A 22,970-nucleotide genomic window follows, 5' to 3' on the forward strand; every position below is an offset into this window, starting at 1 on the left:
GTCTCTCCATCTAGAGACTACTACTATCCACGGCATTGCAGGCTCAAGTGAGAATCCAGATGCAGCTGCTTTTTAATGTATATATAATTTAATTTATTTATGGCACTTCTGGGTTTCTTCCTTTAAGTCCGTATATACAACTTTTGTGTATAAGCTCATGTCATCTTGAAAAGGCATTTCACGAAAGAAAGCAGTAGCCTTTTCTTTCTTACAAGTCTCTGTCTTACAATTTTGTTTTGATTTCAGTCACAGTAATGGGCTTTCTGTTTTTCAATTTTCTATATCTATTAAGTATTTTAATTTGCAGGTTAAAGAGGCTGGATCATGTTTGGCCATTAGATGGAAACTAAAAAACATAGTGAATCATTTAAAGCACATGTTCCTATGTACCCACTCCCACCTTTTATAACAATTGTTCCTTTACTTCCTCGATACTTTTCCTTAAATTTTTTAAATAGATCATATAAGCTGTCTTCATTCATAATTAAAAAATCAATTTATTACCTTACTGTACTATGTAATAAAACAGTATGTGTGTGTGTGTTCAGTTGTGTCCAACTCTGTGATCCCCATGAACTGTAGCCTACCAGGCTCCTCTGGCCATGGAATTTTCCATGGAGTATTGGAATGGCGGGTTGCCGTTTCCTTCTCCAGGGGATCTTCCTGACCAGGGTATCAAACCTGCGTCTCCTGTGTATCCTGCATGAGTAGGAGGGTTCTTTAGTAGCTGAGCCACCGAGGAATAATATAAACAATTGGCCATAGACTACTCAAAAAGATACAATAAAGTCACATCCTGGAATCTTTGCCTTATGCCACTGTGAATACAACAGCTACCATGTAGGTTGATATAGGTATTGTTATGTTCTGTTGATTCAGATACCACAAGCAGTATTGTTCTGGGATAACTGAATTTCAGAAATGAAGCACAAATGATGGTGCAGCTTAAAACGAAAACTGGAACTATAATTTACACAGTAGTTGGATTTTTGGAAAATGTAATATATATTAAAGATACATAATATAAAGTATTAAATATGTAACAACTTACCTATTAATTCCATTGTATGTCTATTCCAGGCAAGAGTACTGGAGTGGGTTGCCATTTCCTTCTCCAGAGGATCTTCCTGACCCAGGGATCAAACCCGGGTCTCCTGCATTGTAGGCAGATGCTTTACCGTCTGAGCCACCAGGGAAGCCTGAATTAGAGTCTAGGCTTAGATAATTGTGATTTTCCCTGTCTCTGTGCATCTCTCAGTGGGATGCAGGATAATTCCTTGTGCAGGACTAGTCCGTATGTTGCAGAATGTCTAGCATACCTTTCCCTTGTAAATGCTGGTAGCATCACCTCAGTCACCATGACAACTGAAATGCCCTGAGACATTTCCAAAATGCTTCCTAAGTAGTGTTAAGGCCTGTTGAAAAATCACTGGCTTAGAGAGGAAAAAAGAAAATAAATAATTATTCACATAATAGGATGTTTCTAACCTGAACAGCCAAGAGTGACATTACTAATTACTGCCTTTTATTGGAATTTCAAATGCAACAACTTCTAAGATCTTAAATTTTATATCAAGGTGAAATGAAGGGAATTTTGACTTTTAAGTGCTTCAAAGGTTTGGTAGCCAAAACCTGAGTCAGCTAAAGGCATAAACTGTAGCGTCTGAATTGTAGCACCCTTATAAAGCTTAGAAAAAAATTTAGCTTTCAGCCTCCGTAGGTGATCCAAAGCCCTGATTTTTATGGGCCCAGTTCTGAGTGGATATGGAGTTTATATACATTTAGATGTCTTAGCATTGCACACAAATGACCCAAGACTGAGATCAGAAGGAAGTCCATTTGAACTGCTCTCTCCTTCAGCCACTTTTCTCTTTACCTCAGCCTCCCTTCCTTTGTCAGAATAACCTTTTTCTTAAGCAGCTTAATTGATAGATTCTGATTGCATTGCATATCTTTATCTGGATATTCTTGACTTGTATTTTTTAGTCACAGTTAGACCTATAGCTGGATCTAGGTTATATAAACCCTTATTTTGAATGGTGCTGTTAAGAAATGTAAGGTTTTTAGGTGATACCTCTTTTCATGAGAGCAACTTTTATGTGATTTAGAATATTCAGAATTAATTAATGTATGTTTTTGATAGGGATAGGTTTCCTGGATAGCTCAAATAGTAAATAAATAATCTGCCAGCAATGTGGGAGACCTGGGTTTGATCCCTGAGTCGGGAAGATCCTTTGGAGAAGGGAATGGCAACCCACTGCAGTGTTCTTTCTTGGAGAATTGCATGGACAGAGGAGCCTGGTAGGCTACAGTCCATGGGGTTGCAGAGCTAGACACAACTGAGCACTTAACACTTCATTTCTTTGCTGGGTAAAGAAGTGACAATTTAAACTGTAGAATACTTTGCCTTTTGTTGGGATCAGTATTAGGTATTTGGTATATGCTTGCAGCTTATCAGAATCTGAAAAGGGATTGGCTTATTTACTTTTTACTGTTTATGACATGTGAAACAGTGCTTTCAGAATGGTGCAAGATGGCTTTCGGTGCAACTGTTGTAAAAAAAAGCTTATATATTTTTATATAATATTTCACAAATATATATAAATTGTGACTCCTAATATATTTATGGAAGGCAGAAATCTTCAGCTATCTAATTATCTATGATGATGTCAGTGTAATTTTACTAGCCTGTTGTGAAATTTAAAAGTTTTTCTGGTAAGTATTTTACCTGCTCAAATGATCTAGAATACTCTTCTCTGTATTGCTAAATTTCTTTCTTTCTTTTTTCCTCCAGGCAGAGCTACATGGAAATCATTCCAAAACAGTTACTGCTGCTTTAGTCACAAATTATTGATTTTCTGTTCATTGTGTATGTAGAATTGCTGCTCTACTTAGATTCTAAAACAAGGCTTTTTAATTGTGTTTTCCAGGAAGATATGAATTTAAATGAAGATAAAAAGGCACCATTGCGGGAAAAGGACTTAAGTATCAAAAAAGAAATGGTGATGCAGTACATTAATACTGCTTCCAAGACAGTAAGTAAAGCTGTCGAGTTGAGAAATACTGCTGAAACATGTCGTAGTACAGCGAACAATACATGTGTCTAATGGAGCACCTAAGTTTGCGGGCAACTGTAATCAGAGAGCTTTTGAATGTATAATTAAAGGTGCAAGTATTAAAGTGAGTTTGTTTAATTCATAAGTATTTCTTACCTTACAGCTTTTAAACTTTTATTTTTTAGCCATTCACAGTGTTAAGAAACACTGTGGTTGCTTGGTCTGCTCACTTTAGGTCATCTCTCCTTGTTAGTGAATTAAGATGGGTATTGATTTCTCATGTCACTTATAAATTAGGATAATATTTGTATTTTAGAAGAGTGAGACTGATTTGACTCTAACTACCTAACTCAGAATGCATAATCGTGGCTTAGAGGCATATGTTTAATGTGAGTTTCCCTGTGGATAAAATTAGCTTGTAACAAATTGTAAATGTAGACACTGAGAGGAGCATTACATCTCCACATGGCTGCTGCTTTTCTAGGGAAGCATGAAGTATGTGGGTGGAAGTAATGACTAAATGTCTGAGAAACACGACTGGCACATAGAATTTATTTCATGGAACAACAAATGAGCTTGACCAGTCATAGAACTGTGACTGAATGGATTGGATGAAAAATAAACAGTGGAAGCTAACGAGGAAGCAAGGCTCAGTAAAAAGACAATAGAGAATGCTTTTGGCTGAACATAAAATAGAACTGGGCTGGAGAAAAATAACTAAACACACTGTTGTTTTCACGGGATACTTTAACCTAAGGCCAGTTTACAAGAATATGAGTTATTTATACTGTGGCTCCATTTATCTACTTAGGCCAGTCAGTGACTCAGGTATTTCTTTTGGAAGAAAGACTCAAGTGATGTTTCATTTTTAAGCATGTCTCGTTTTTTGGCAGCCTGATGTTCAGATGTGGAATTCACTGAGTACTGTGTTGTTCCCAGCTCTCTTTCTGTAGATGGGCCCTTCATCCTGCCACTGAGATGTGCATTGCTTTTGTTCCGTGATGATACTCAGCCGTCACAAATTAGCAGTGGGGCTTTAGACTGACTGTGTTTTAGACTGACTATTTATCTTCTGTTTGATCTTGGACATCTAATTTTGTTTTTCTGATCCTCAGTCTCCTTCTACATAAGATGGAGATAATACTAACTTCACCATAGGCTTGTTGTTAGAATTAACTGTGATTAGAACAAAACAGATTTTTAACTGGTGGTTGCCTCTTGGTTGTAGTAGCAGTTGTTTACTTTTTATTTTTCTTTGTGATTTATTATTCTTACTGTTGAAATCATTATACTATAAAACACAATTAAAAATACAAGTAAATGTACCTTAGTGAGATACAAGTTTCCTATTAGTCTGCGTTTATAAGACATTCACTAATCATGTTTATTAAGTGTCTGTATGTAAGGCACTACTTAAAGCCCTAGTGATTGAGCACCAGAATAGTGTGTCATTGTGTTGTGTGAAACAACATGGGACACACGTGACAGAAACACACAAGCGTGTCATGGGAGGTGAAATGTGACGTGGGGGGAAAGCAGGGGAAGTGGGGATGGTGTAACTGGTCTCTATAGAGTCATCGGGGCAGAGTCTCCTGTTAGAGAATTTTAAATCCAACAAGCATGAATCCACTTAATATAATTACAGGAGATAATACATTAGTTAGAACTGGTTTAGAAAACCTTGGCATAGTAGTGCAGTTTAATTCTGGAGTTTCAGATAAACTTTTTAATAGAACAGAATATTTTGAACTTCTACACAGTGGATCTGTTTCAGTTCACATTCACTGATTTTAAACTTTAATCCCCTAATTATTTTGGACTCCGGTTGGAATTTATTTACCAGAATTAGATAATTAGATTATCAGAATTGAAATAGATTAACTGTCTGAAGTATAATTAAAGCTTTTAGTTGGTGTGTGAAGGGTCATGACTCTCCTAGAAGGGTTCTGAATAATTTGGCAAATGGTTAACATTGTAGAGTTCAAGCTGACCAGTCATCTACTTTTGCTATGGAAGTAAAAACACACTCATTAACTCTAGGATGTGGACTTTGTTATGCCAGTATATTTAGGTTAATGAGTACTGAAAAAATTTCTCTGAGAAAGGCAATGAGTTCATAGATAGGTTGTTCTAGGGAGAATGTGGGAAGTTTGTGTCAGATGTTACCATTTTAGCCTTAGAATTTGCTTTGAGATTCCCTTTTGTGGGTAAGCATTAATATTCTCTTTTGGAAGATAGTATATTGATGCCTACTATTGATGATTTGATAATGGTTTAGCAATTTTAACCCTTAAATTAGCCCTGAAGTAGATCAGCTTGACTTTAAAATAGGGGGGGAAAAACACTAAAAAAGCCATCAATCAAACTAGATTGTTTTCAAGATCTTACAAGTTTCAGTTTAAGTGGCTGAATACTACAACTGAATTTCTTCAGTTAGGAAATATTATTAAAATGTACCAAGCAAATATCATATTTAGAAGCTAAAAATACCATACTCTCATGTTTCTAACTTCCTAGGGCCTTTTGGCCCGTGCAGTCTCATGGCTGGGTCTGGCGGGGCTTCTAAGAACGCTCTCCCTAGACCAGAGCGGGCAGGCTGCCTTCCCTGCTGCTGGTCATGGTTGGGCGGGTGTGCGGTGCTCAGCCACTGACGCCATGGAGCTGCTGCTCTGGCTCGGTGCCAGCCTGTGCCAGACTCTGCTGTGATGTGAGGTGGTGTCTATTCTTATTTAAGCTGCCTGGAGCTGGGTTTTGCTTTGCTGCTGTAAACATCCTGTAGGCCATCCAGGTGTCCTTTTGTGTATGTGGGCTATCTCTTTAATTTCCTCTGGAAATTTCTCTTTCTATCCAAGTCAGTTCAGTTCAGTTCATTTGCTTAGTCGTGTCCGACTCTGCGACCCCATGAATCGCAGCACGCCAGGCCTCCCTGTCCATCACCGTCTCCTGGAGTTGACTCAAATTCAGTCCATCGAGTTGGTGATGCCATCCAGCCATCTCATCCTCTGTCGTCCCCTTCTCCTCCTGCCCCCAATCCCTCCCAGCATCAGAGTCTTTTCCAATGAGTCACCTCTTTACATGAGCTGGCCAAAGTACTGTAGTTTCAGCTGTAGCATCATTCCTTCCAAAGAACACCCAGGACTGATCTCCTTTCTATCCAAAGAAGAATCTAAAAGATCTTTGGAGTCACTGTAAGGCTTGGTGGCCATTTCTTGGTAAATGACTTGCCTTAGATGCTTAGTAGCAAGTTTATTGGAGAATGCATGCATGCCTTGCCTGGAAAATTCCATGGACAGAGGAGCCTGACGGGCTACAGTCCATCAGTCTCAAAGAGTAATTAAAATAAATAAATTTATATTAAAAAAACGTGTTGGACACGACTGAGCTCACATCACTTGCCATTTCCTATTCCATGGAGTCTTCCTGACCTGGGGATCAAACTGGCATCTCCTGTTTGTTTGTCTTCTGTGTTGCAGATGGATTTCTTAGTGCTGAGCCGCTGGGGAAGCCCAGCCTGTTGCAGCGGATTAGTAAAAATCTCTTTCCCATCTGTTGAGAAGAAAGAACTTGCTGTTCCACTTTTAGGCTTTTTCAGGGTAATTTGCGGAGAAGGCAGTGGCACCCCACTCCAGTACTCTTGCCTGGAAAATCCCATGGGTGGAGGAGCCTGGTGGGCTGCAGTCCATGGGGTCCCTAAGAGTTGGACACGACTGAGCGACTTCACTTTCACTTTTCACCTTCATGCACTGGAGAAGGAAATGGCAACCCACTCCAGTGTTTTTGTCTGGAGGATCCCAGGGACGGAGGAGCCTGGTGGGCTGCCGTCTATGGGGTTGCACAGAGTCAGACACGACTGAAGTGACTTAGCAGCAGCAGCAGCAGGAGAAAAGGGCTGGGGCAGAGGGGTGTCTGGTGTGGGGATGAGGCAGGAATCGAGGGGATCCGGAGAGAAGGGACAGGGCAGAGGGGCGTCTGGTGCCCTGGGGACATGGGGTTTCGGGGGAGAGAGGGAGAGACATTTCAAGAGTTTGGAAGGACATTGTGTTTTACCCTATATAGTGAAACACCTTTATTATGTCTTTAAGAACCACTGTGTCTCTAAGAAGGACCATTCATCTTCTTTTTCTTTTTCCCTAATTTATTTTTATATACTGAGATGACGACACTGTCTAGGCAAGTTCGCTTCTATACAGACTACAACCAGACAGCTGTCAGCATATAGTCTTTTTTGGTTGTAGATATAATGCTTTAAAAATCTCTTTTCAAAATGTATACTTCTAGTCCCTGAGGATTGTGCTAGCTTGGAATCAAAAGTTTTTACAGGCTCCCCATCCTGGGCCTCCCTCTCCTGCCCTCCCATCTGTGTGTCTTTGGAATCTGTCCCTGCTACAGGGAACAAGCTCATTGTAGGTGGGCTTCATGAAATGAAAAGACCCAACCTCACACTCCTAAGGTGCCTAAAGAAAGCGTCCATTCTTCATTCCCTGTTTGTGTCTTCATTCCCTGTTTGTGTCTTGATTTTTCCTATTTGATTTCTTTATCCAAGGAATGAAGCATAAACCCTCTTTTATAAATGTGCCTGGAAGTTTACTAGCTTCCTTTGACTTTGTTTTTAGTTTTTTTCTTTCCTAGGTTATCAGGTCGAGTGGAATCAAGTGGCTTCAAGTGTTCCTCTGTTAGAGAAGTTTGGATGGCATTTAACTTTACTCTTTGAATTCTTTCTTAAATATTATTTCTTCTTTAGTCTTCTTTAATAAGAAATATAAATGGCAACTATTAAGAACATGATTTTAAAAGGTACATAGAAGACTCTTAAAATTTTTTCAAAAAGCGTGATGAAATGACTGAGTGTACACTGAGTTCTTAAATGTAGGGTTATAGACTTTCATATATGTGTGTGTATGTATATAGGTGAGTATATGTAGTGCTCAAAAGTCTCTTTGAAAGCTATTATCACTTGTTATAGCTCAGTAGGATGTGATATTCTCAAACTCGGAGGACGTGGTTTTCTGCATTATCAGCGTTCTAGGCATATTTTGATCAGATCAGGAAAGAACTGCCTTGAGGAAATATTAGTTGTATGCTCATTTCTATGTGTGCTTTTTCTCTTAGACTTGATTTGTTAATATTTAATATCAGTGAGGGTATTTTCATACCTTTTAGTATGCATTTTATTTTTTAGAGCTCAGTTTCATATGTTAATTTTGGAAACATTGTCAGATATAGATCAATCAACTTGTTGTCTCTTTTATTTCCTCACTTTTTGTCATTGTTGTTGTTTAAATGTAGAAACTTAGATGAATCATAATTAGTTAGACATTCTTGGTAGAGTTAGCATGGACTTTTCTGGCTTACATTTCAGGTTTGGAGTTTGATCAAAGCACCCCTGCAACATAAAAGCTTGGTTAAGTGTGTGCTGGTACTTGGTGTTGGACACTTATCATCACTGCTCTTGGGATACTCTGCCTGTTTGTCTCCAGATCTTGGTTGCTGAAGAGAGCAAATTTCAGAGCCTCAGAGCAATGGACCAATTTCTTGTTGAGAGTATTTCCTAATCTGTCTGGCATTTTCATTTTCATTTGTGCCTTTATAGGGCAGGTTTTATATATGTACAACTAGAATTATCTTCTAACAGCTCAGATTCATCCAGCTTTCTTATGAGTTGTTCTGAGCAGCACCAGTAGTATATTGTATTCTCTGTTGTTACTGTATTGTGTTTTTGTTTAGGCAGGAGATGAATATGAAGGTGACTGTGATCTTTTCTTTTTTAATAGGAAGAAATTATATTGGATTCAAACTAGAATTGTATATTTTTGGTTTTTAAAAAATCGTACTGTTAGTTAAGACATTTTTTTCTTTTATTATAGGACTTTTAAAAAGATTCATCGGATACGGAAGCACTGTCATTTATTAGTAAAATTGACTAGAATTTTAGAGCCGGACAGGGTCAGTGGTGCTTTTACCAGTTGTGCCATTAGAGGTCATCTGAGATTGTTTTCATCTTGCTTATTGAGTTGTTGTTCGATCTATGATATTTTGCTGTGTTTGTGATTACTTTTTAGATTTTATGAATATAATTAATCTTATGTCCGATAACTGCAAAAGGAGTGAAAACTTTGCAAGTGCCAGAAAGAAGAGGCCTGTGATAATGATGTAGATGAAAGGGAAGAGCAGGTATCTGTATGGAATGGACTTTCTGAAAGCAGGAACGGTTCTAAAGAATAAGTGAAAAATTGAGAAAAATGCTGTGTGTGTACGATTGTTTTTCAGTGAATGAGAGGGAAAAGTATGTCAGTGGAAATAACAAACAATCTATAATAAAGAATAGAACAGAATTTTATTTGAGGAGCTGCTACTGCTGCTGCTGCTAAGTCACTTCAGTCATGTCCGACTCTGTGTGACCCCATAGACGGCAGCCCACCAGGCTCCCCCATCCCTGGGATTCTCCAGGCAACACTGGAGTGGGTTGCCATTTCCTTCTCCAATGCATGAAAGTGAAAAGTGGAAGTGAAGTCGCTCAGTCATGTCTGACTTTTAGTGACCCCATGGACTGCAGCCCACCAGGCTCCTCCATCCATGGGATTTTCCAGGCAAGAGTACTGGAGTGGGGTGCCATTGCCTTCTCTGATTTGAGGAGTAGTGGTGCTCAACCTTGATATCCATTAGAGTCATTTGGGGAGCTTTAAAAATCTTGATGTCTGGGTTCTGTCATTTTCAATCAAGTCAGTTGGGACCTAGGGACCAGTGTTTAGTAATGCTCTCCTGGTGATTCCAGAGTACAGTCGAGGGTGAGAACTACTGGACTGGACAGGGTGAACCTTGTCACTAGGTGTCTTCATGTAACCTTAGTTCGGCCAAAGACTAGAGGTTAATAGGATTGAAAGGCTGAGCATGGTGAACATTTACTCATGAAGCTGTTACTAAGCAGCTGTGGGTTGTGGGCTATTTTGCCTGTGTATAAGTGAAAATGAATGTTCAAAGGCATGCTGTAACTACAAAGAAATTCTCTGACACTTGGGCTATTGTGAAAAATCATCAAAGTAGGGGAAGGTTATCTACTATAACAGATGGAAAAACTTGGTCTTTTTTTGGAAAAAGATGCCCAGCAAGGAGGGAGAGGGTGTACCTGGTTTTCAAGTTTCAGTGGTGGCAATAAATTTAAACTCCTCTTAATTTTGGTTTGTATTATTACTTAATAGACATACTTTCAGTTCTTACTTACTCCCAAAGAGAGTAAATCCTATCCGTGCTTAAAATTCCGTAGTGGGTTGGCCATCTTGTGTACAGAAGGCATTCCTTCCCAATTTTGTGCTTCCCTGATACACTACCATTTCCTCACTGGTACAGTATTCTGTCCTTGGGATTCTGTGAGGTATGAAATTGTCCAAAAGTAAATTTAGACAAACTTTTTGTCTGCATGCGTGTGTGCTAAGTTGCTTCAGTTGTGTCTGACTCTTTGCGACCCCCTGGTCTATAGACTGCCAGGCTCCTCTGTCCATGGGATTCTCCAGGCAGGAATACTGGAGTGGGTTGCCATTTCCTCTTCCAGGGGATCTTCCTCACCCAGGGGTCGAATCCACATCTCTTATGCCTCCTGTATTGGCAGGCAGGTTCCTTACCACTAGAGCCGCCAGGGAAGGTTTTGCCTACTGCTAGTATATAATTACTGTGAAACTAGTCTTTTTGTTTTTTTTGGTAGCCTTTGGGAAAGCTGTATTGCATTGATCAGTGAGTTAAAAATCATTTTGCTGTTTTTGTTAAGGATGGTTTTGTTATTCTCTTTCATATGGTAGAGATTTTTAAATTTACTCAGGTGGTCTTTTACTTATATTAGGTCTGAAATTATCTTAGAGCATTTCAACATTTTGTGAATGAAGTATGTGAGAACCTCCAAATAGTAACTAGGACTAGAAACTAGGGTTTCTGATTTTCTAAACCTTATTATTGTAAAGTAAAACAGTTATAGAAAACACTGATAAATATGTAGCTTAATGATTTATAAGAATATCGCAATATCAATAAACAGAACCTTGGCAACCATCTTAGAAACTCCATCATATACCCTGTCAAACTTTGCTTTTTTATCCTTAAATCACTACCTTGACTTTTATGGGAATTACTTCCTTGATTTTCTTTAATTTTATCACTGAAAATTGTATTACCAGACACCATTTGTTGTTGCTTATGTTTTGATATTTGAAATATCTTTAACAGTGTTTTAATACTCAAGTTCCTTTCCATCCCTTTATTTTATCTAAGGCAGTCTGGATTTTACTGATTGCATCCTCGTGGTGACATTAATGTTTCTCTTTCTCTTTCCTTTTTATTTCCTGCAAAATGGCAGCTAGTTCAGAGGCTAGATCAGGCTCAGGTTTGATCCCTTTGGTAGGATCATAGAAGTATGTTCTGTATCAGAGGTTACTTCATATACAGTTTATGGTTCTGTAATTTTGATTTCATTTATTAGTTGGAATATATTTATAAAGAGGCATTTTCTCTCAAATACTGATTACTGTGTGATATAGGAAACTTAGGATAAATCCTTGATTCTTTTTGCCAGCTTTCAAGAAACTGAATTGGTTCCCTATCATCCTATAAAAAAGGTGATCCTTTGTTTTTAGTATCATTATTAATGAAGCTCAAATTGTCCTGTCTTCAACCAGTGGGATCTTGTCCAGCTGGCCTCTAGTCATTTTGGAGTGACCCTCCTGTTGTACATAGTTTTATTTCTATCTGGTAAGATAAGATGACCTGCACTCCCCTCTTTTCCCACACCAGACCTGGAATCGGTCATTTCTTTTGGTGGGAAATAATTCTTCAAGAACAGTCTGGTTGTCAAGGATACTTATTGCTAGTGGGTTAATTACGGTTTGTAGGCCTTTTCAGTGGAGAGACAGCAGAGGAAAAAAATATATGTGAATGTGTTTAAAAGTTTTTTCTTTTACATTTGCTGTCCACATCTCCAGCTGTTTTTGTTGTTATATTATATTTACATGGATCATATAGCCATTACATTTTATAATCTTTTAGCATTTACTATTAGATTGGTACAAAAGTAATAGCAGTTTTGGATCCTGAATTTTAAATAATTATAACTAGGCTCAAACACATCTCTATTAATCAAAATAGGAACCATTACAATCAACACATTTTTTGCCAAAAAAGAATAAGTGTCTAGTCCTAGCAAAAAATATCCATGCTTTGGAATTCAGTGACCTCCTGGAAAGCATTTTCTGCTTCTGCTGCTCGTGGAAGCGTTTTCCCTGCAAACAGTTGTTGCGATGCTTGGCGAAGAGGTAGCCGATGGGCGAGAGGGGTCAGGCGAGCGCAGTGGACGAGGCAGAGCCTCAGAAGCCGGTGCGCCGGTTGGCCGTGTCACGTGCTGTCGCACGCTGTCGCGGGAGAGAGCTGGGCCCTCTCTGGTGGCCAGTGTTGGCTGCGGGCGTTGCGGTTTTCAGTGCGTCTTTTTGATTTGCTGAGCATACTGCTCAGGTGTGATCATTTCACTGGGATTCAGAAAGCTGTAGTGGATCAGACGGGCAGCGGACCACCAAACAGTGACCATGACCTTTTCTTGGTCAAATGTGGCTTTGGGAAGTGCTTTGGAGCTCCTTAGTCCAGCCACTGAGCCGGTTGTCTCTGGTTATTGTATAAAATCCACCTTTTGTTGCATGTCACAATCTGCTTGAGAAATGTTTTGTTGTTGTTGAATAGAATAAGAGAACATGACACTTCAGAACAACAGTTTTATTTTTTTATGTTTTGATATTTGGTCAGCTCATGAGAAATCCACTTACAAGCTTTTTCACCTCTCAGTTGGCTTCAAAGGCCGAATGACCATTGGTCAGCACTGAGTTCTTTGACAACTTCTTGTGTGACTGTAGAGGATCAACCTCAGTGATTGCTCTCGGTTGTTGTCAAACTCCAGTGGCGGACTACTCTGCCCCTCATCGTCAAGGCTATCGTCTCCTTCGCAAAACTTCTTGAACGCCCCCTGCAATGTACATGCATTAGTAATTTCTAGGCCAGATGTATTGTTGATGTTGCGAGTTGTCTCTGCTGTTTTATGACCCATTTTGAAATCGAATAAGAAAATTGCTGAATTTACTTTTCCCGACCCAGGGATCGAACTTGGATCTCCCGCATTTTAGATAGATGCTTTACCGTCTGAGCCACCAGGGAAGTCATATAATATCCATAGTCTAAAATAAATATGTGAAGAAGAACTAAAGAGCCTCTTGATGAAAGTGAAAGAGGAGAGTGAAAAAGTTGGCTTAAAGCTCAGCATTCAGAAAACTAAGATCATGACATCTGGTCTCATCATTCCATGGCAAATAGATGGGGAAACAGTGGAAACAGTGGCTGACTTTATTTTTCTGGGCTCCAAAATCACTGCAGATGGTGATTGCAGCCAAAAAATTAAAAGATGCTTACTCCTTGGAAGGAAAGTTATGACCAACCTAGACAGCATATTAAAAAGCAGAGACATTACTTTGCCAACAAAGCTCCATCTACTCAAACCTATGGTTTTTTCAGTAGTCATGTATGGATGTGAGAGTTGGACTGTGAAGAAGGCTGAGCGCCGAAGAATTGATGCTTTTGAACTGTGGTGTTGGAGAAGACTCTTGAGAGTCCCTTGGACTGCAAGGAGATCCAACCAGTCCATCCTGAAGGAAATCAGTCCTGAATATTCATTGGAAGGACTGATGCTGAAGCGGAAACTCCCAATACTGTGGCCACCTGACATGAAGAGCTGACTCATTTGAAAAGACCCTGGTGCTGGGAAAGATTGAAGGCAGGAGGAGAAGGGGACAACAGAGATGAGATGGTTAGATGCATCACCAACTTGATGGACATGAGTTTGAGCAAGCTCCAGCATCTGGTGATGGTCAGGGAAGCGCCTGGCATGCTGCAGTCCATGGAATTGCAAAGAGTTGGACACGACTGAGTGACTGAACTGAACTGAAAATAAATATAACCTATATAGCAAATAATATTAGTCATTAGCAAAAAACATAGAGTGAGAAATGTACATTAAAATGATGTATACCTACATTTATTTAAGAATGTATTCTAATATCAAATGACAAAGTTCAGCAATGCAAAATCACACTTACTTTTGCATCAGGCTAATAATTCTGCTTTAGGTGTTTGTCTCATTTATTTTTGACATATATATATATATATTAATCTCTCTCAGTTCATTTTGAAACGGTGAGTCGCAGTTTGCCGTGTTTCCGGTTGTGTTTTGCTGTCAGTAGGGTTGCTCAGCCCTGTGCTGGTCTCCCTCTCAGCACTCTCTGCACAGCGGGCATCCTGGAGGGAGCCCTGACCGCAGTGCTGGGACAGTGTCCTCATGGGACACCGGCGGCTCCAGGGTCTGCAGGTGTTCCTGCCTCTGACCTGCACCCAGAGCTGGGGTGGGCCACACCCCTCCTGGTTCCAGCTGCTGTTCTCACACTGTTTAAGAATAGCTCTGGGCTGTTTCTGTTATGTTTTCACATCTTCAGATGTCTTGTTGCTTTCTCTGCTTCTTTACATCAGACCTCGATGCTGTGCAGATTTTGTGACTGTTAAGTGGTTTCTTTCCAAATGATTGGGTTTTGAGGGTCATGGAGATACCTTATTGATCAGTGTTGTTAGGTTTTGCTATTTAGTTGTTTTGTGTGTTTTTCTGTGGAGATCCAAAAACTGTACTGTTGCTGTCACCTGCCCAGATCCTCTAGTCTTCTGATTTTGAGTCTTGTGTTCTTTTCCTTATTTTAGGTCAGTTTATGTCTTTGGTTAAAAGCCGTTTCTGAGTTGTTAGTATTCTTCCTCTTGCTTGCCCCACCCAGTCTTGACTTTCAGGGGAGAAAATGATATATTAATGCATGACATTTTCCTCTCACTAGGTTTTGCTGCTTATTTCATTCATAAACTGTCATCAAACCTTTTAACGGTCCATGACCTTCAAGTATAATTAAATAAAGCACTAGCTTAATTTCTATATTATTCTTAATTTCTGTATTATGTTTGTGCAGTGCTATATTGGCTCAGAGGTTAAAGCATCTGCCTGCAATGCGGGAGACCTGGGTTTGATCCCTGGGTTGGGAAGATCCCCTGGAGAATGAAATGGTAACCCACTCCAGTATTCTTGCCTGGAGAATCCCATGGACGGAGGAGCCTGGTGGGCTACAGTCCACGGGGTCACAAAGAGTTGGACACGACTGACCAAGCGACTTAACTATCATGTAATGTAATTTAAATAAGTTATGCAGAATGCATTGTGATTTATATCCCATTGATCATTGGGAAATTCAGACTGCCCTTCAATACTCTACCCCACCCTGGAAAAACAGGTCTCATCTGCTTGTGTGTGTCTATAAATTAGTGAGTGTGTTAAATCTATCTCAGCATGAAATCACTTCAAGTGCTGAAAGACTATCTTAAAGAATTTAAATTGATTGCAGATGTTGGTGCAATTAAGCAGGCCTGATGAGCTCAGAATCATGTTTCTCAGATTTGAATATGAATACATTTTAAAAATTATAGTGATGTACTCCATGTAAATGGAGTTCATAGGCATCTGAGAGTTTCTGTCACCTTGTGCTTTAAGATGGTTCAGCACTGTAAAAAGTGATGTGTGACCCCTTATATGTATACCTGTATTACTTAAATGAAACTGTGTTACTCATCTTAAGTATGTGGTTCTGTGTATCTCTAACCAACTAGAATTGACTTTGAATGAATATTTTCCCTCGTTATTTAATTTGCCTACTAATTAGTCTCCTTTTTTGCCTATAATTTATTTGAAAATTAGTCTGTAGATAGAGCCCAGTGTCTTGTGGGATCTTAGTTGCTGAACCAAACCAGGGATTGAACTCGCACCCTTGAGTCCTAACCACTGAACTGCCAGGGAATTCCCTCTCCATTAATTGCTTTGGCTTTAAACTGCTGAGATGTAAAAGAAAATTTTCTATTTATTATTTTAAAATATGACATACTGACTTGCAAATTAGAAAGTGAGTTCTGAATGACTGAATGACTGTCTTAACAAGATCAGCGTGTACAGTGTGCTCATTTTCAATGTATTTTAGATTGATTTGTGCACATTAAGTAATTAAACTCATCAGTTTTTGCAACACATTGTAAAATGTTACGGACATTAGGACTTTATTATGTATACTGTACTAAAATAAATTACAAAATTGGTGAGTAATTATATTTAGAAAATTTTTAAATACTAAGAAAGTTACTGAAATAGTGTAGTAACACTAGTGTTTTGAGATAGGAACGAAGAATGCATTATACTTTTTCTGGATGGTGTGGATTAAAGCTATGTTCTATAATATTTTATAAAAGCTTATTTTACTCATCACACAGAGTATACTTTGTCTTCAGAGGTAGAGAATTACTTTGTTACTTCTAGCTTTGTGATTCCAGAACGTTCATTATACCTCTTAAAGACTTAATTTACTGAGCAATAAAATTTAGGAGTGTTTGTATGAGAATGATGGGATGAGACATAGGGCAATGATTAAAGTCTCATGTTATCTTTATTTTAAGTCTCTTGCTAAGTCATCTTACTGAAGTTTACAGTAAAGTATAAAATGGGACTGGGTGAATGCTGTAGATGAAGCATTCTTAAATCTGATTATACTGGAATAAAGAATACAAATTATTAAAACTGGTCATCGTTAAAAATACACAGTCTTTTTTCTACTTAGAAGATAAACTTATATATTCACCTGCTCGTACTGAATCTAGAGCCAGGCTCTTTGCTTTGAGTAGGAGTTGCTCCTGCTTTTTTCCACATAAAGCGTGAAGCATCATCCATGATCACCATTTGCGTATTTTAATTCAACCAAGAATTTATACTTGTAAAAACAGTCTATGGTCAGCTTTACAAGATTTGTATGATTTTTATAGTGAGATCTTTTCCGTTATCTTGATCATACCTAATTTAAAATTAAGTTTTTTCAAAAGCAGGTCACCCTAATCTTGATTTTTCTAAGCATTAATCTGTCACAGAAGCAACCATTTTCATTTTCATATATTATTACATTAACAAGAACAAGATTATCATACTTCATAAACAGTCTGGGGTTTATTTTAAAAAGTCAGCTCTTGGTGGTTACAGATTTCGATTCCTAGGAGTATGGCCTACAGCACACTTTGGGCTTTGATCACTCTGTTACATAGTTTAGTGGAGAGCCTGGTACTGGATGTCTGTCTGTAGCACGTTAAAGAAGTCACACTCTGGTGAACTTTCTTTCTTTCTTTCCTTTCTCCAGTGGGGTCAGAAAAGCCAGAAGATGCTGGCTCTTGCATCTGAGAAGCCCTGAGGTATGCTGGCTTCAGGGAGGCCTGGATCTGGGTTCCCAAGTGACATAAGGACTCTGTCTTTTGTATCTCTTAGTACTGTTTTGCCGTGTCTTGTCTTTATTCCTGTAGGTTCTTTCCATGCTGCATCTAGATGGTTTACAGAAGCTTGTGCCTTAGTTTCTGCATTTTAGGTTAGCAGACTCAAAGTTTTTGATCGCGTACCCTATCAATTAAAAGAAAAACAACTGGCCATGTGCGCTTTGCTGTGCACTGTGCTCAGTCTCTCAGTTGTGCCTGACTCTTTGTGACCCTGTGGACTGTAGCCTTTTAGGCTCCGCTGTCAATGGGACTCTCCAGGCGAGAGTACTGGGAAGAAGAAAAGCGTTAGCTACTCAATCGTGTCTGACTCTTTGTGACCCCCCGGACTGCAGCCTGCCTCTGTCCATGGGATTTCTTAGGCATGGAGTGTGAGTTGGTTGCCATTTCCTTTTCCCATGCATGCATGCTAAGTCACTTCAGTCATGCCCAACCCTGTGTGACCCTATGGACAGCAGCCCACCAGGCTGCTCTGTCCATGAGATTTTCCAGGCAAGAATACTGGAGTGGGTTGCCATTCCCTTCTCCAGGGAATCTTCCCAACCCAGGGATTGAACCCGTGTCTCTTGCATCTCTGTATACCACTGAGCCACATGGGAAGCTCTTACGCTAATAAGCCAATGAGTGAATGAGTGAAAGTTGCTCAGTCGTGTCCGACTCTTGGTGACCCCATGGACGATACAGTCCATGGAATTCTCCAGGCCAGAATATTGGAGTGGATAGCCTTTCCCTTCTCCAGGGGATCTTCCCAACCCAGGGATTGAACTCAAGTCACTTTGCAGGCGAATTCTTTACCAGCTGAGCCACCAGGGAAGCCCAATAAGCCAATAAATGCTTATTATAAACATATCCATTATATTAATACTTCATATATAAATTAATATATTAATGTTTTATCTGTAATATATAAGTGAATTGAGGATATTAAGATATAAAGCAAAGTACTAATAATTCATTAGACAATTTTTTTTGTCTTATTCACAAATCCTTTTTTTTTTTTTGTAGTTTTTAATCACACTTTAGGTATGCTAGATTCATGACAAACAGATAAATATCCCTTTTTCCTCTACTCATATATTTTTATACAACCTACAAATTACTGATGACTTGTTATTTTCAAGAACTATACAGTTTTCTGGGCTTGATACCTTTTTAAAAGTAAATTTTTAACTTATTTTTTATTAGTTTTCTTCTAAAAATTGTACTTTAACCCTCAATTTTAAATCCGCTTTTAACATTAATTGCCCATTATTTTTATCTTCTTAGGACAGAATCTATCATACCTATTCAGGAATGTTCTGGGAGCACACACAAGCATGCTGTGCGTGCTTTGTCCATGGGGGGAAGCATACTTTGTTCATGGGGGAAAATTTTGTTCCTTGAAATTGCTGTTGACTTCCATCTTGTCCACCTCAGCCCTTTCTGGTTCCTCTGTTTTTGTACCAGTAATTAGCTCCCATCCTCCACTTCAGTTCAGTCCAGTCGCTCAGTTGTGTCCGACTCTTTGATCTAATTTGTGCTGTTTTGACCTCAGCACTGCTACTCTCCTTGCCAATTTAGTTAGTGCTTGAGCTTCCCAGGTGGCTTGGTGGTAGTCTTTCTGCCAATGCAGGCGATGCAGGAGAAATGAGTTTGATCCCTGGATTGGGAAGACCTCCTCGAGGAGGAAATGGCCACCCACTCCAGTATTCTTGCCTGGGAAGTCCCATGGCAGAGGAGCCTGGTGGGCTTTAGTCCATGCGGCCCCAGAGCGTTGGACATGACTGAGCACAGGATTGAATGAGCTGTCTCTTTGCCCATGTGGTTAGTGCTTGAGGGTCCTGAGGAGATACATGTACCCAGGCTCTGCCTTTGTGTGTAGTGCCTGGAGGAAAAAGAAAGACATGCATCAAGGTCATGCGTCATCTGGACAACATAGATTCCTTTGTGCCAGTATTAGCTTTGTGAACTTACGACTGTCTACATGTGACAGATTTTGAAGCCTCACAAACTTGGATGGTCAACATTCTAAGATGTATGTATGTATTTTGTGGGCAGGTATACAATCTAAGCTAATGTATTAAAATCCAAATATCATTTTAACACTGCATAATCAAAAATACTATTATTGAGGAGAAAATTCTTGTATTGTCTTCTCTGTTTGTCGGCTGGTGTATATCAAATGCCACATGACAGGAACTTGCTTACTTGGTTTGTTGATGATTCACTATGAAGATACTGGGGTGTGTGCCCATAGCATCATGTGCTTTCCCTATCTTAACTGTCATCATACTTCATGTATGAATTACATTAATTGAGTTGATGAGAAGTTAATGAGTTAACTCCTTGAGTTAATTGAGAAGCTCCATGTGGACAGGAAATACCTGATGCAGCAGAAACTAGATTGTTGGCGCCCCTTTTATAGGGGAGTCTCCGTGGAACTCTGAAGAAGTTTGGGTCTCTGGATATGTGTGCAAGTAGCCCCACAGACTGCCTCCGCATATAGCATATACTCCCTACTGTTAGAGTACCCCCGAATTCCTGAGGTCATACTTTATACTGTAATTAAAATCAATTCATTTTATCTTGAGGTTACACTTGATCTTGGTGCACATGTGTAAACTCTTGGGTCATTTTAATAGGAGCCTTATTATGTTATATTTTGATTTTTACTAATTCATTATCTGAAGTCAATTGTAATTTAAGTGATGAGGGCATTGTAACAGTTGGCAAAATGCACCTCCCTTGAGGTTCACTTCTTAACTCCTTCTAGAGGAGGATGTGACAGGAGCTGTTGTCCTCAGTTACTCTTTCACTAAGTAGTTTTATTTTTATAGCTTGTGATCTTTATGCATTTCTCCCTGTCATTTAAAATAAATTTTCTTAGGACACGAAGGCTGTTTAAATAATCAAAATGATTAGAAATTCTAAGATCAACTTATTTTGTAATCAAGTAATATTCTAGTGTCATTCATTTATTCAGATACTCAAATTTTAAATTATTAAAACCAAAGATACATCCTACAAAGATAAGAGTATTACTTAATGAGGTGGTCTTCAACCAATGTGGAATAATTTCTTAACTATTCTATTGCTTTTGTCGGTTCTTCCTTACTGAGAAAGGAATATGATTTTTCGATAACTTTTCGCATTAAAAGTTCTGTAGAGGTATGTTTTCTTATGAGATATCCGAATTCAAATATCATCTTAATATAAAATTAAAAATAAATAAATGGCTGTAATTATTTAATTTTGTATAAAGCTTTAATGTGACTAATGGGGAATGCACTGAATAGAGGTACTAAAACTGTAACAATTTTAACAATTTTTTTCTTATTTCAAAAATACTTCCATTGTTACAGAAAGTTTAGAAAATATGACATCATAAAGAAGGAAAGAAAATCTATCAACCCAAGATACAGTCTAAAAAAAGAAGAAAAGAATCTAAAGAGGAATTATTATAACAATAAAACTAAGGTTTCGATAGCAGAAATATTAAATATGACATTTCCTTCTCTGTCAGCAATTAGGTAGAAGTCCAACGGCTAAGGATAGCAAATGGGCTAAAGATTCAGTTCAGTTCAGTTCAGTCCCTCAGTTGTGTCTGACTCTTTGCCACCCTATGAACGGCAGTAAGCCAGGCCTCCCTGCCCATCACCAACTCCTGGAGTCCACCCAAACTCATGTCCATTGAGTCCTTCCGGACTGTAATGCTGAAGCTGAAACTCCAGTACTGTGGCCACCTCATACGAAGAACTAACTCATTGAAAAATATCCTGATGCTGGGAAAGATTGAAGGTGAGAGGAGAAGGGGATGACGGAGGATGAGATGGTTGGATGGCATCACTGACTCAACAGACATGAGTTTGAGTAAACTCCGGGAGTTGGTGATGGTCAGGGAGGCCTAGCGTGCTGCTGTTCATGGGGTTGCAAAGAGTCGGACACGGCTGACAGAGCGACTGAACTGAACTGAATCCTTAGCCCACTTGCTATCCTTAGCCTTTGGACTTCTGCCTTAGAAGATACCGGAACAGTGTGGCCTTGAAAAGAGACTGTGAAATGGGTTGTGAATGAGCTAACATTAGCTCAATATTTTAAGGTAACAATAGCTTACAAATATGTAAAAAATAGAAAATTGAAAGGCTTTCTCTGGAGGTACAGGTGTCAGCTATGGCATTATCTCTAGCACCTTTTGAGGGAATGAGAACCAGATGAATAGACGCTCGAGAGAACCACTCAGGAGCTGACTGTATTCTTTTCAATTTAAGGACATAGGGATTGGAAACTGACTCTGTCTGTGAATGATAGTTCTGAGGAAAGTGGCTCTGTGAGCTGCTTTGGTGTCAGAGCAAGGAGACATGATCAGACCTGGTGTTGGAACAACTTGGACTTGTATCAGAACAGTGACTGGATATGGCCTCTCAGAAGGGAGCTGACTTTGAGTTGTCCTGGAAGAATTTTGTCCAAGGGGCCCACCTGCGCATGCAGTGACCCCACAGAAAAGGCCTGTGTGGGCTGGACTGCCAGGTCCCAGTGAGGGAGTCTCTGAGTCACCCACATTTGCAGCATCTGCCTGTCAGCCACGGCAGAGGACGGTGTGCTAGTGACACCTGATTATAGTAGTTTCCATGCCTTGACTTTCTTTCCTCCCTGCTCTCTTTAGTCCCAAAGGTGTTGGAGGAAACCCGGTGAGTAGGGATGATGGAATTGAAAGACAAGGTGGGAAAACAGTGAAGCTTCACAGCCGTGTTCAACATTATAGATTTCCTAGTCTGAGTGAGGCCACGCTGAAGAGTGGGAGGAACTAAGTTAGCGAAGCTTGAGGTTTCAATATTAGGCCTATCTGTTCAGTAAGGAAAATGCAGCCTTGTTAGGCTGGATACGTTACATGAAGTATAGAGTATTATTCATGGGTGATATGACTAAAAATAATCTTGGAGTGAGAGTGTTCTTAAGCAAGTTTAAATCCAGAAAATGTAAAGGAAAAGGTGGGTACATTAAAAAAAAATACTTTTATTTGGCTGCTTTGGGTCTCGGTTGCAGCTCTTGAGATCTTCGTTGCATCATGTGGGATCTTTGGTTCGGATGCGCGAACTCTCCAGTTGTGGTGCATGGGCTCAGGAGATACCACGTGCAGGCTTACTTGTTTTGTGGCATGTGGGATCTTAGTTCCCCTGCTGCTGCTAAGTCGCTTCAGTCGTGTCCGACTCTGTGCGACCCCATAGACGGCAGCCCACCAGGCTCCCCCGTCCCTGGGATCCTCCAGGCAAGAACACTGGAGGGGGTTGCCATTTCCTTCTCCATTAGTTTCCCTACCAGGGATCAAACTCAAGCCTACTGCATTTCAAGGTGGATTCTTAACCACTGGGCCACCAGGGAAGTCTGTACATTTGTTAATGTAACAACTTAAGGTTTCTGTATGGGCAGTGACAGGGAGAGGGAGGGAGTAAACCAAGTTAGAAGAAATTTAAAAAATGGAAGAAATAGTTGCTGCATGTCACTAATGTGTAAAGAACACCTACAAATCATTAGGAA

At 39.5% G+C, this 22,970-nt stretch overlaps 1 protein-coding gene across 4 annotated transcripts in view; it reads left to right on the forward strand.

Annotated features, from left to right (window-relative positions):
• Positions 1 to 22,970, forward strand: part of DIAPH3 (diaphanous related formin 3) — a 571,588-nt gene that overhangs the window by 74,810 nt on the left and 473,808 nt on the right. For all 4 annotated transcript variants that reach the window (XM_060394025.1, XM_060394029.1, XM_060394026.1 and 1 more), the window contains one exon: positions 2,931 to 3,035. In XM_060394025.1, coding sequence (XP_060250008.1) covers positions 2,931 to 3,035 — 105 coding nt within the window. The remainder of the gene's footprint in view (positions 1 to 2,930; positions 3,036 to 22,970) is intronic.

Source organism: Ovis aries, chromosome 10 (genome assembly GCF_016772045.2).
Source record: "Ovis aries strain OAR_USU_Benz2616 breed Rambouillet chromosome 10, ARS-UI_Ramb_v3.0, whole genome shotgun sequence".
Lineage (NCBI taxonomy): Eukaryota > Metazoa > Chordata > Mammalia > Artiodactyla > Bovidae > Ovis > Ovis aries.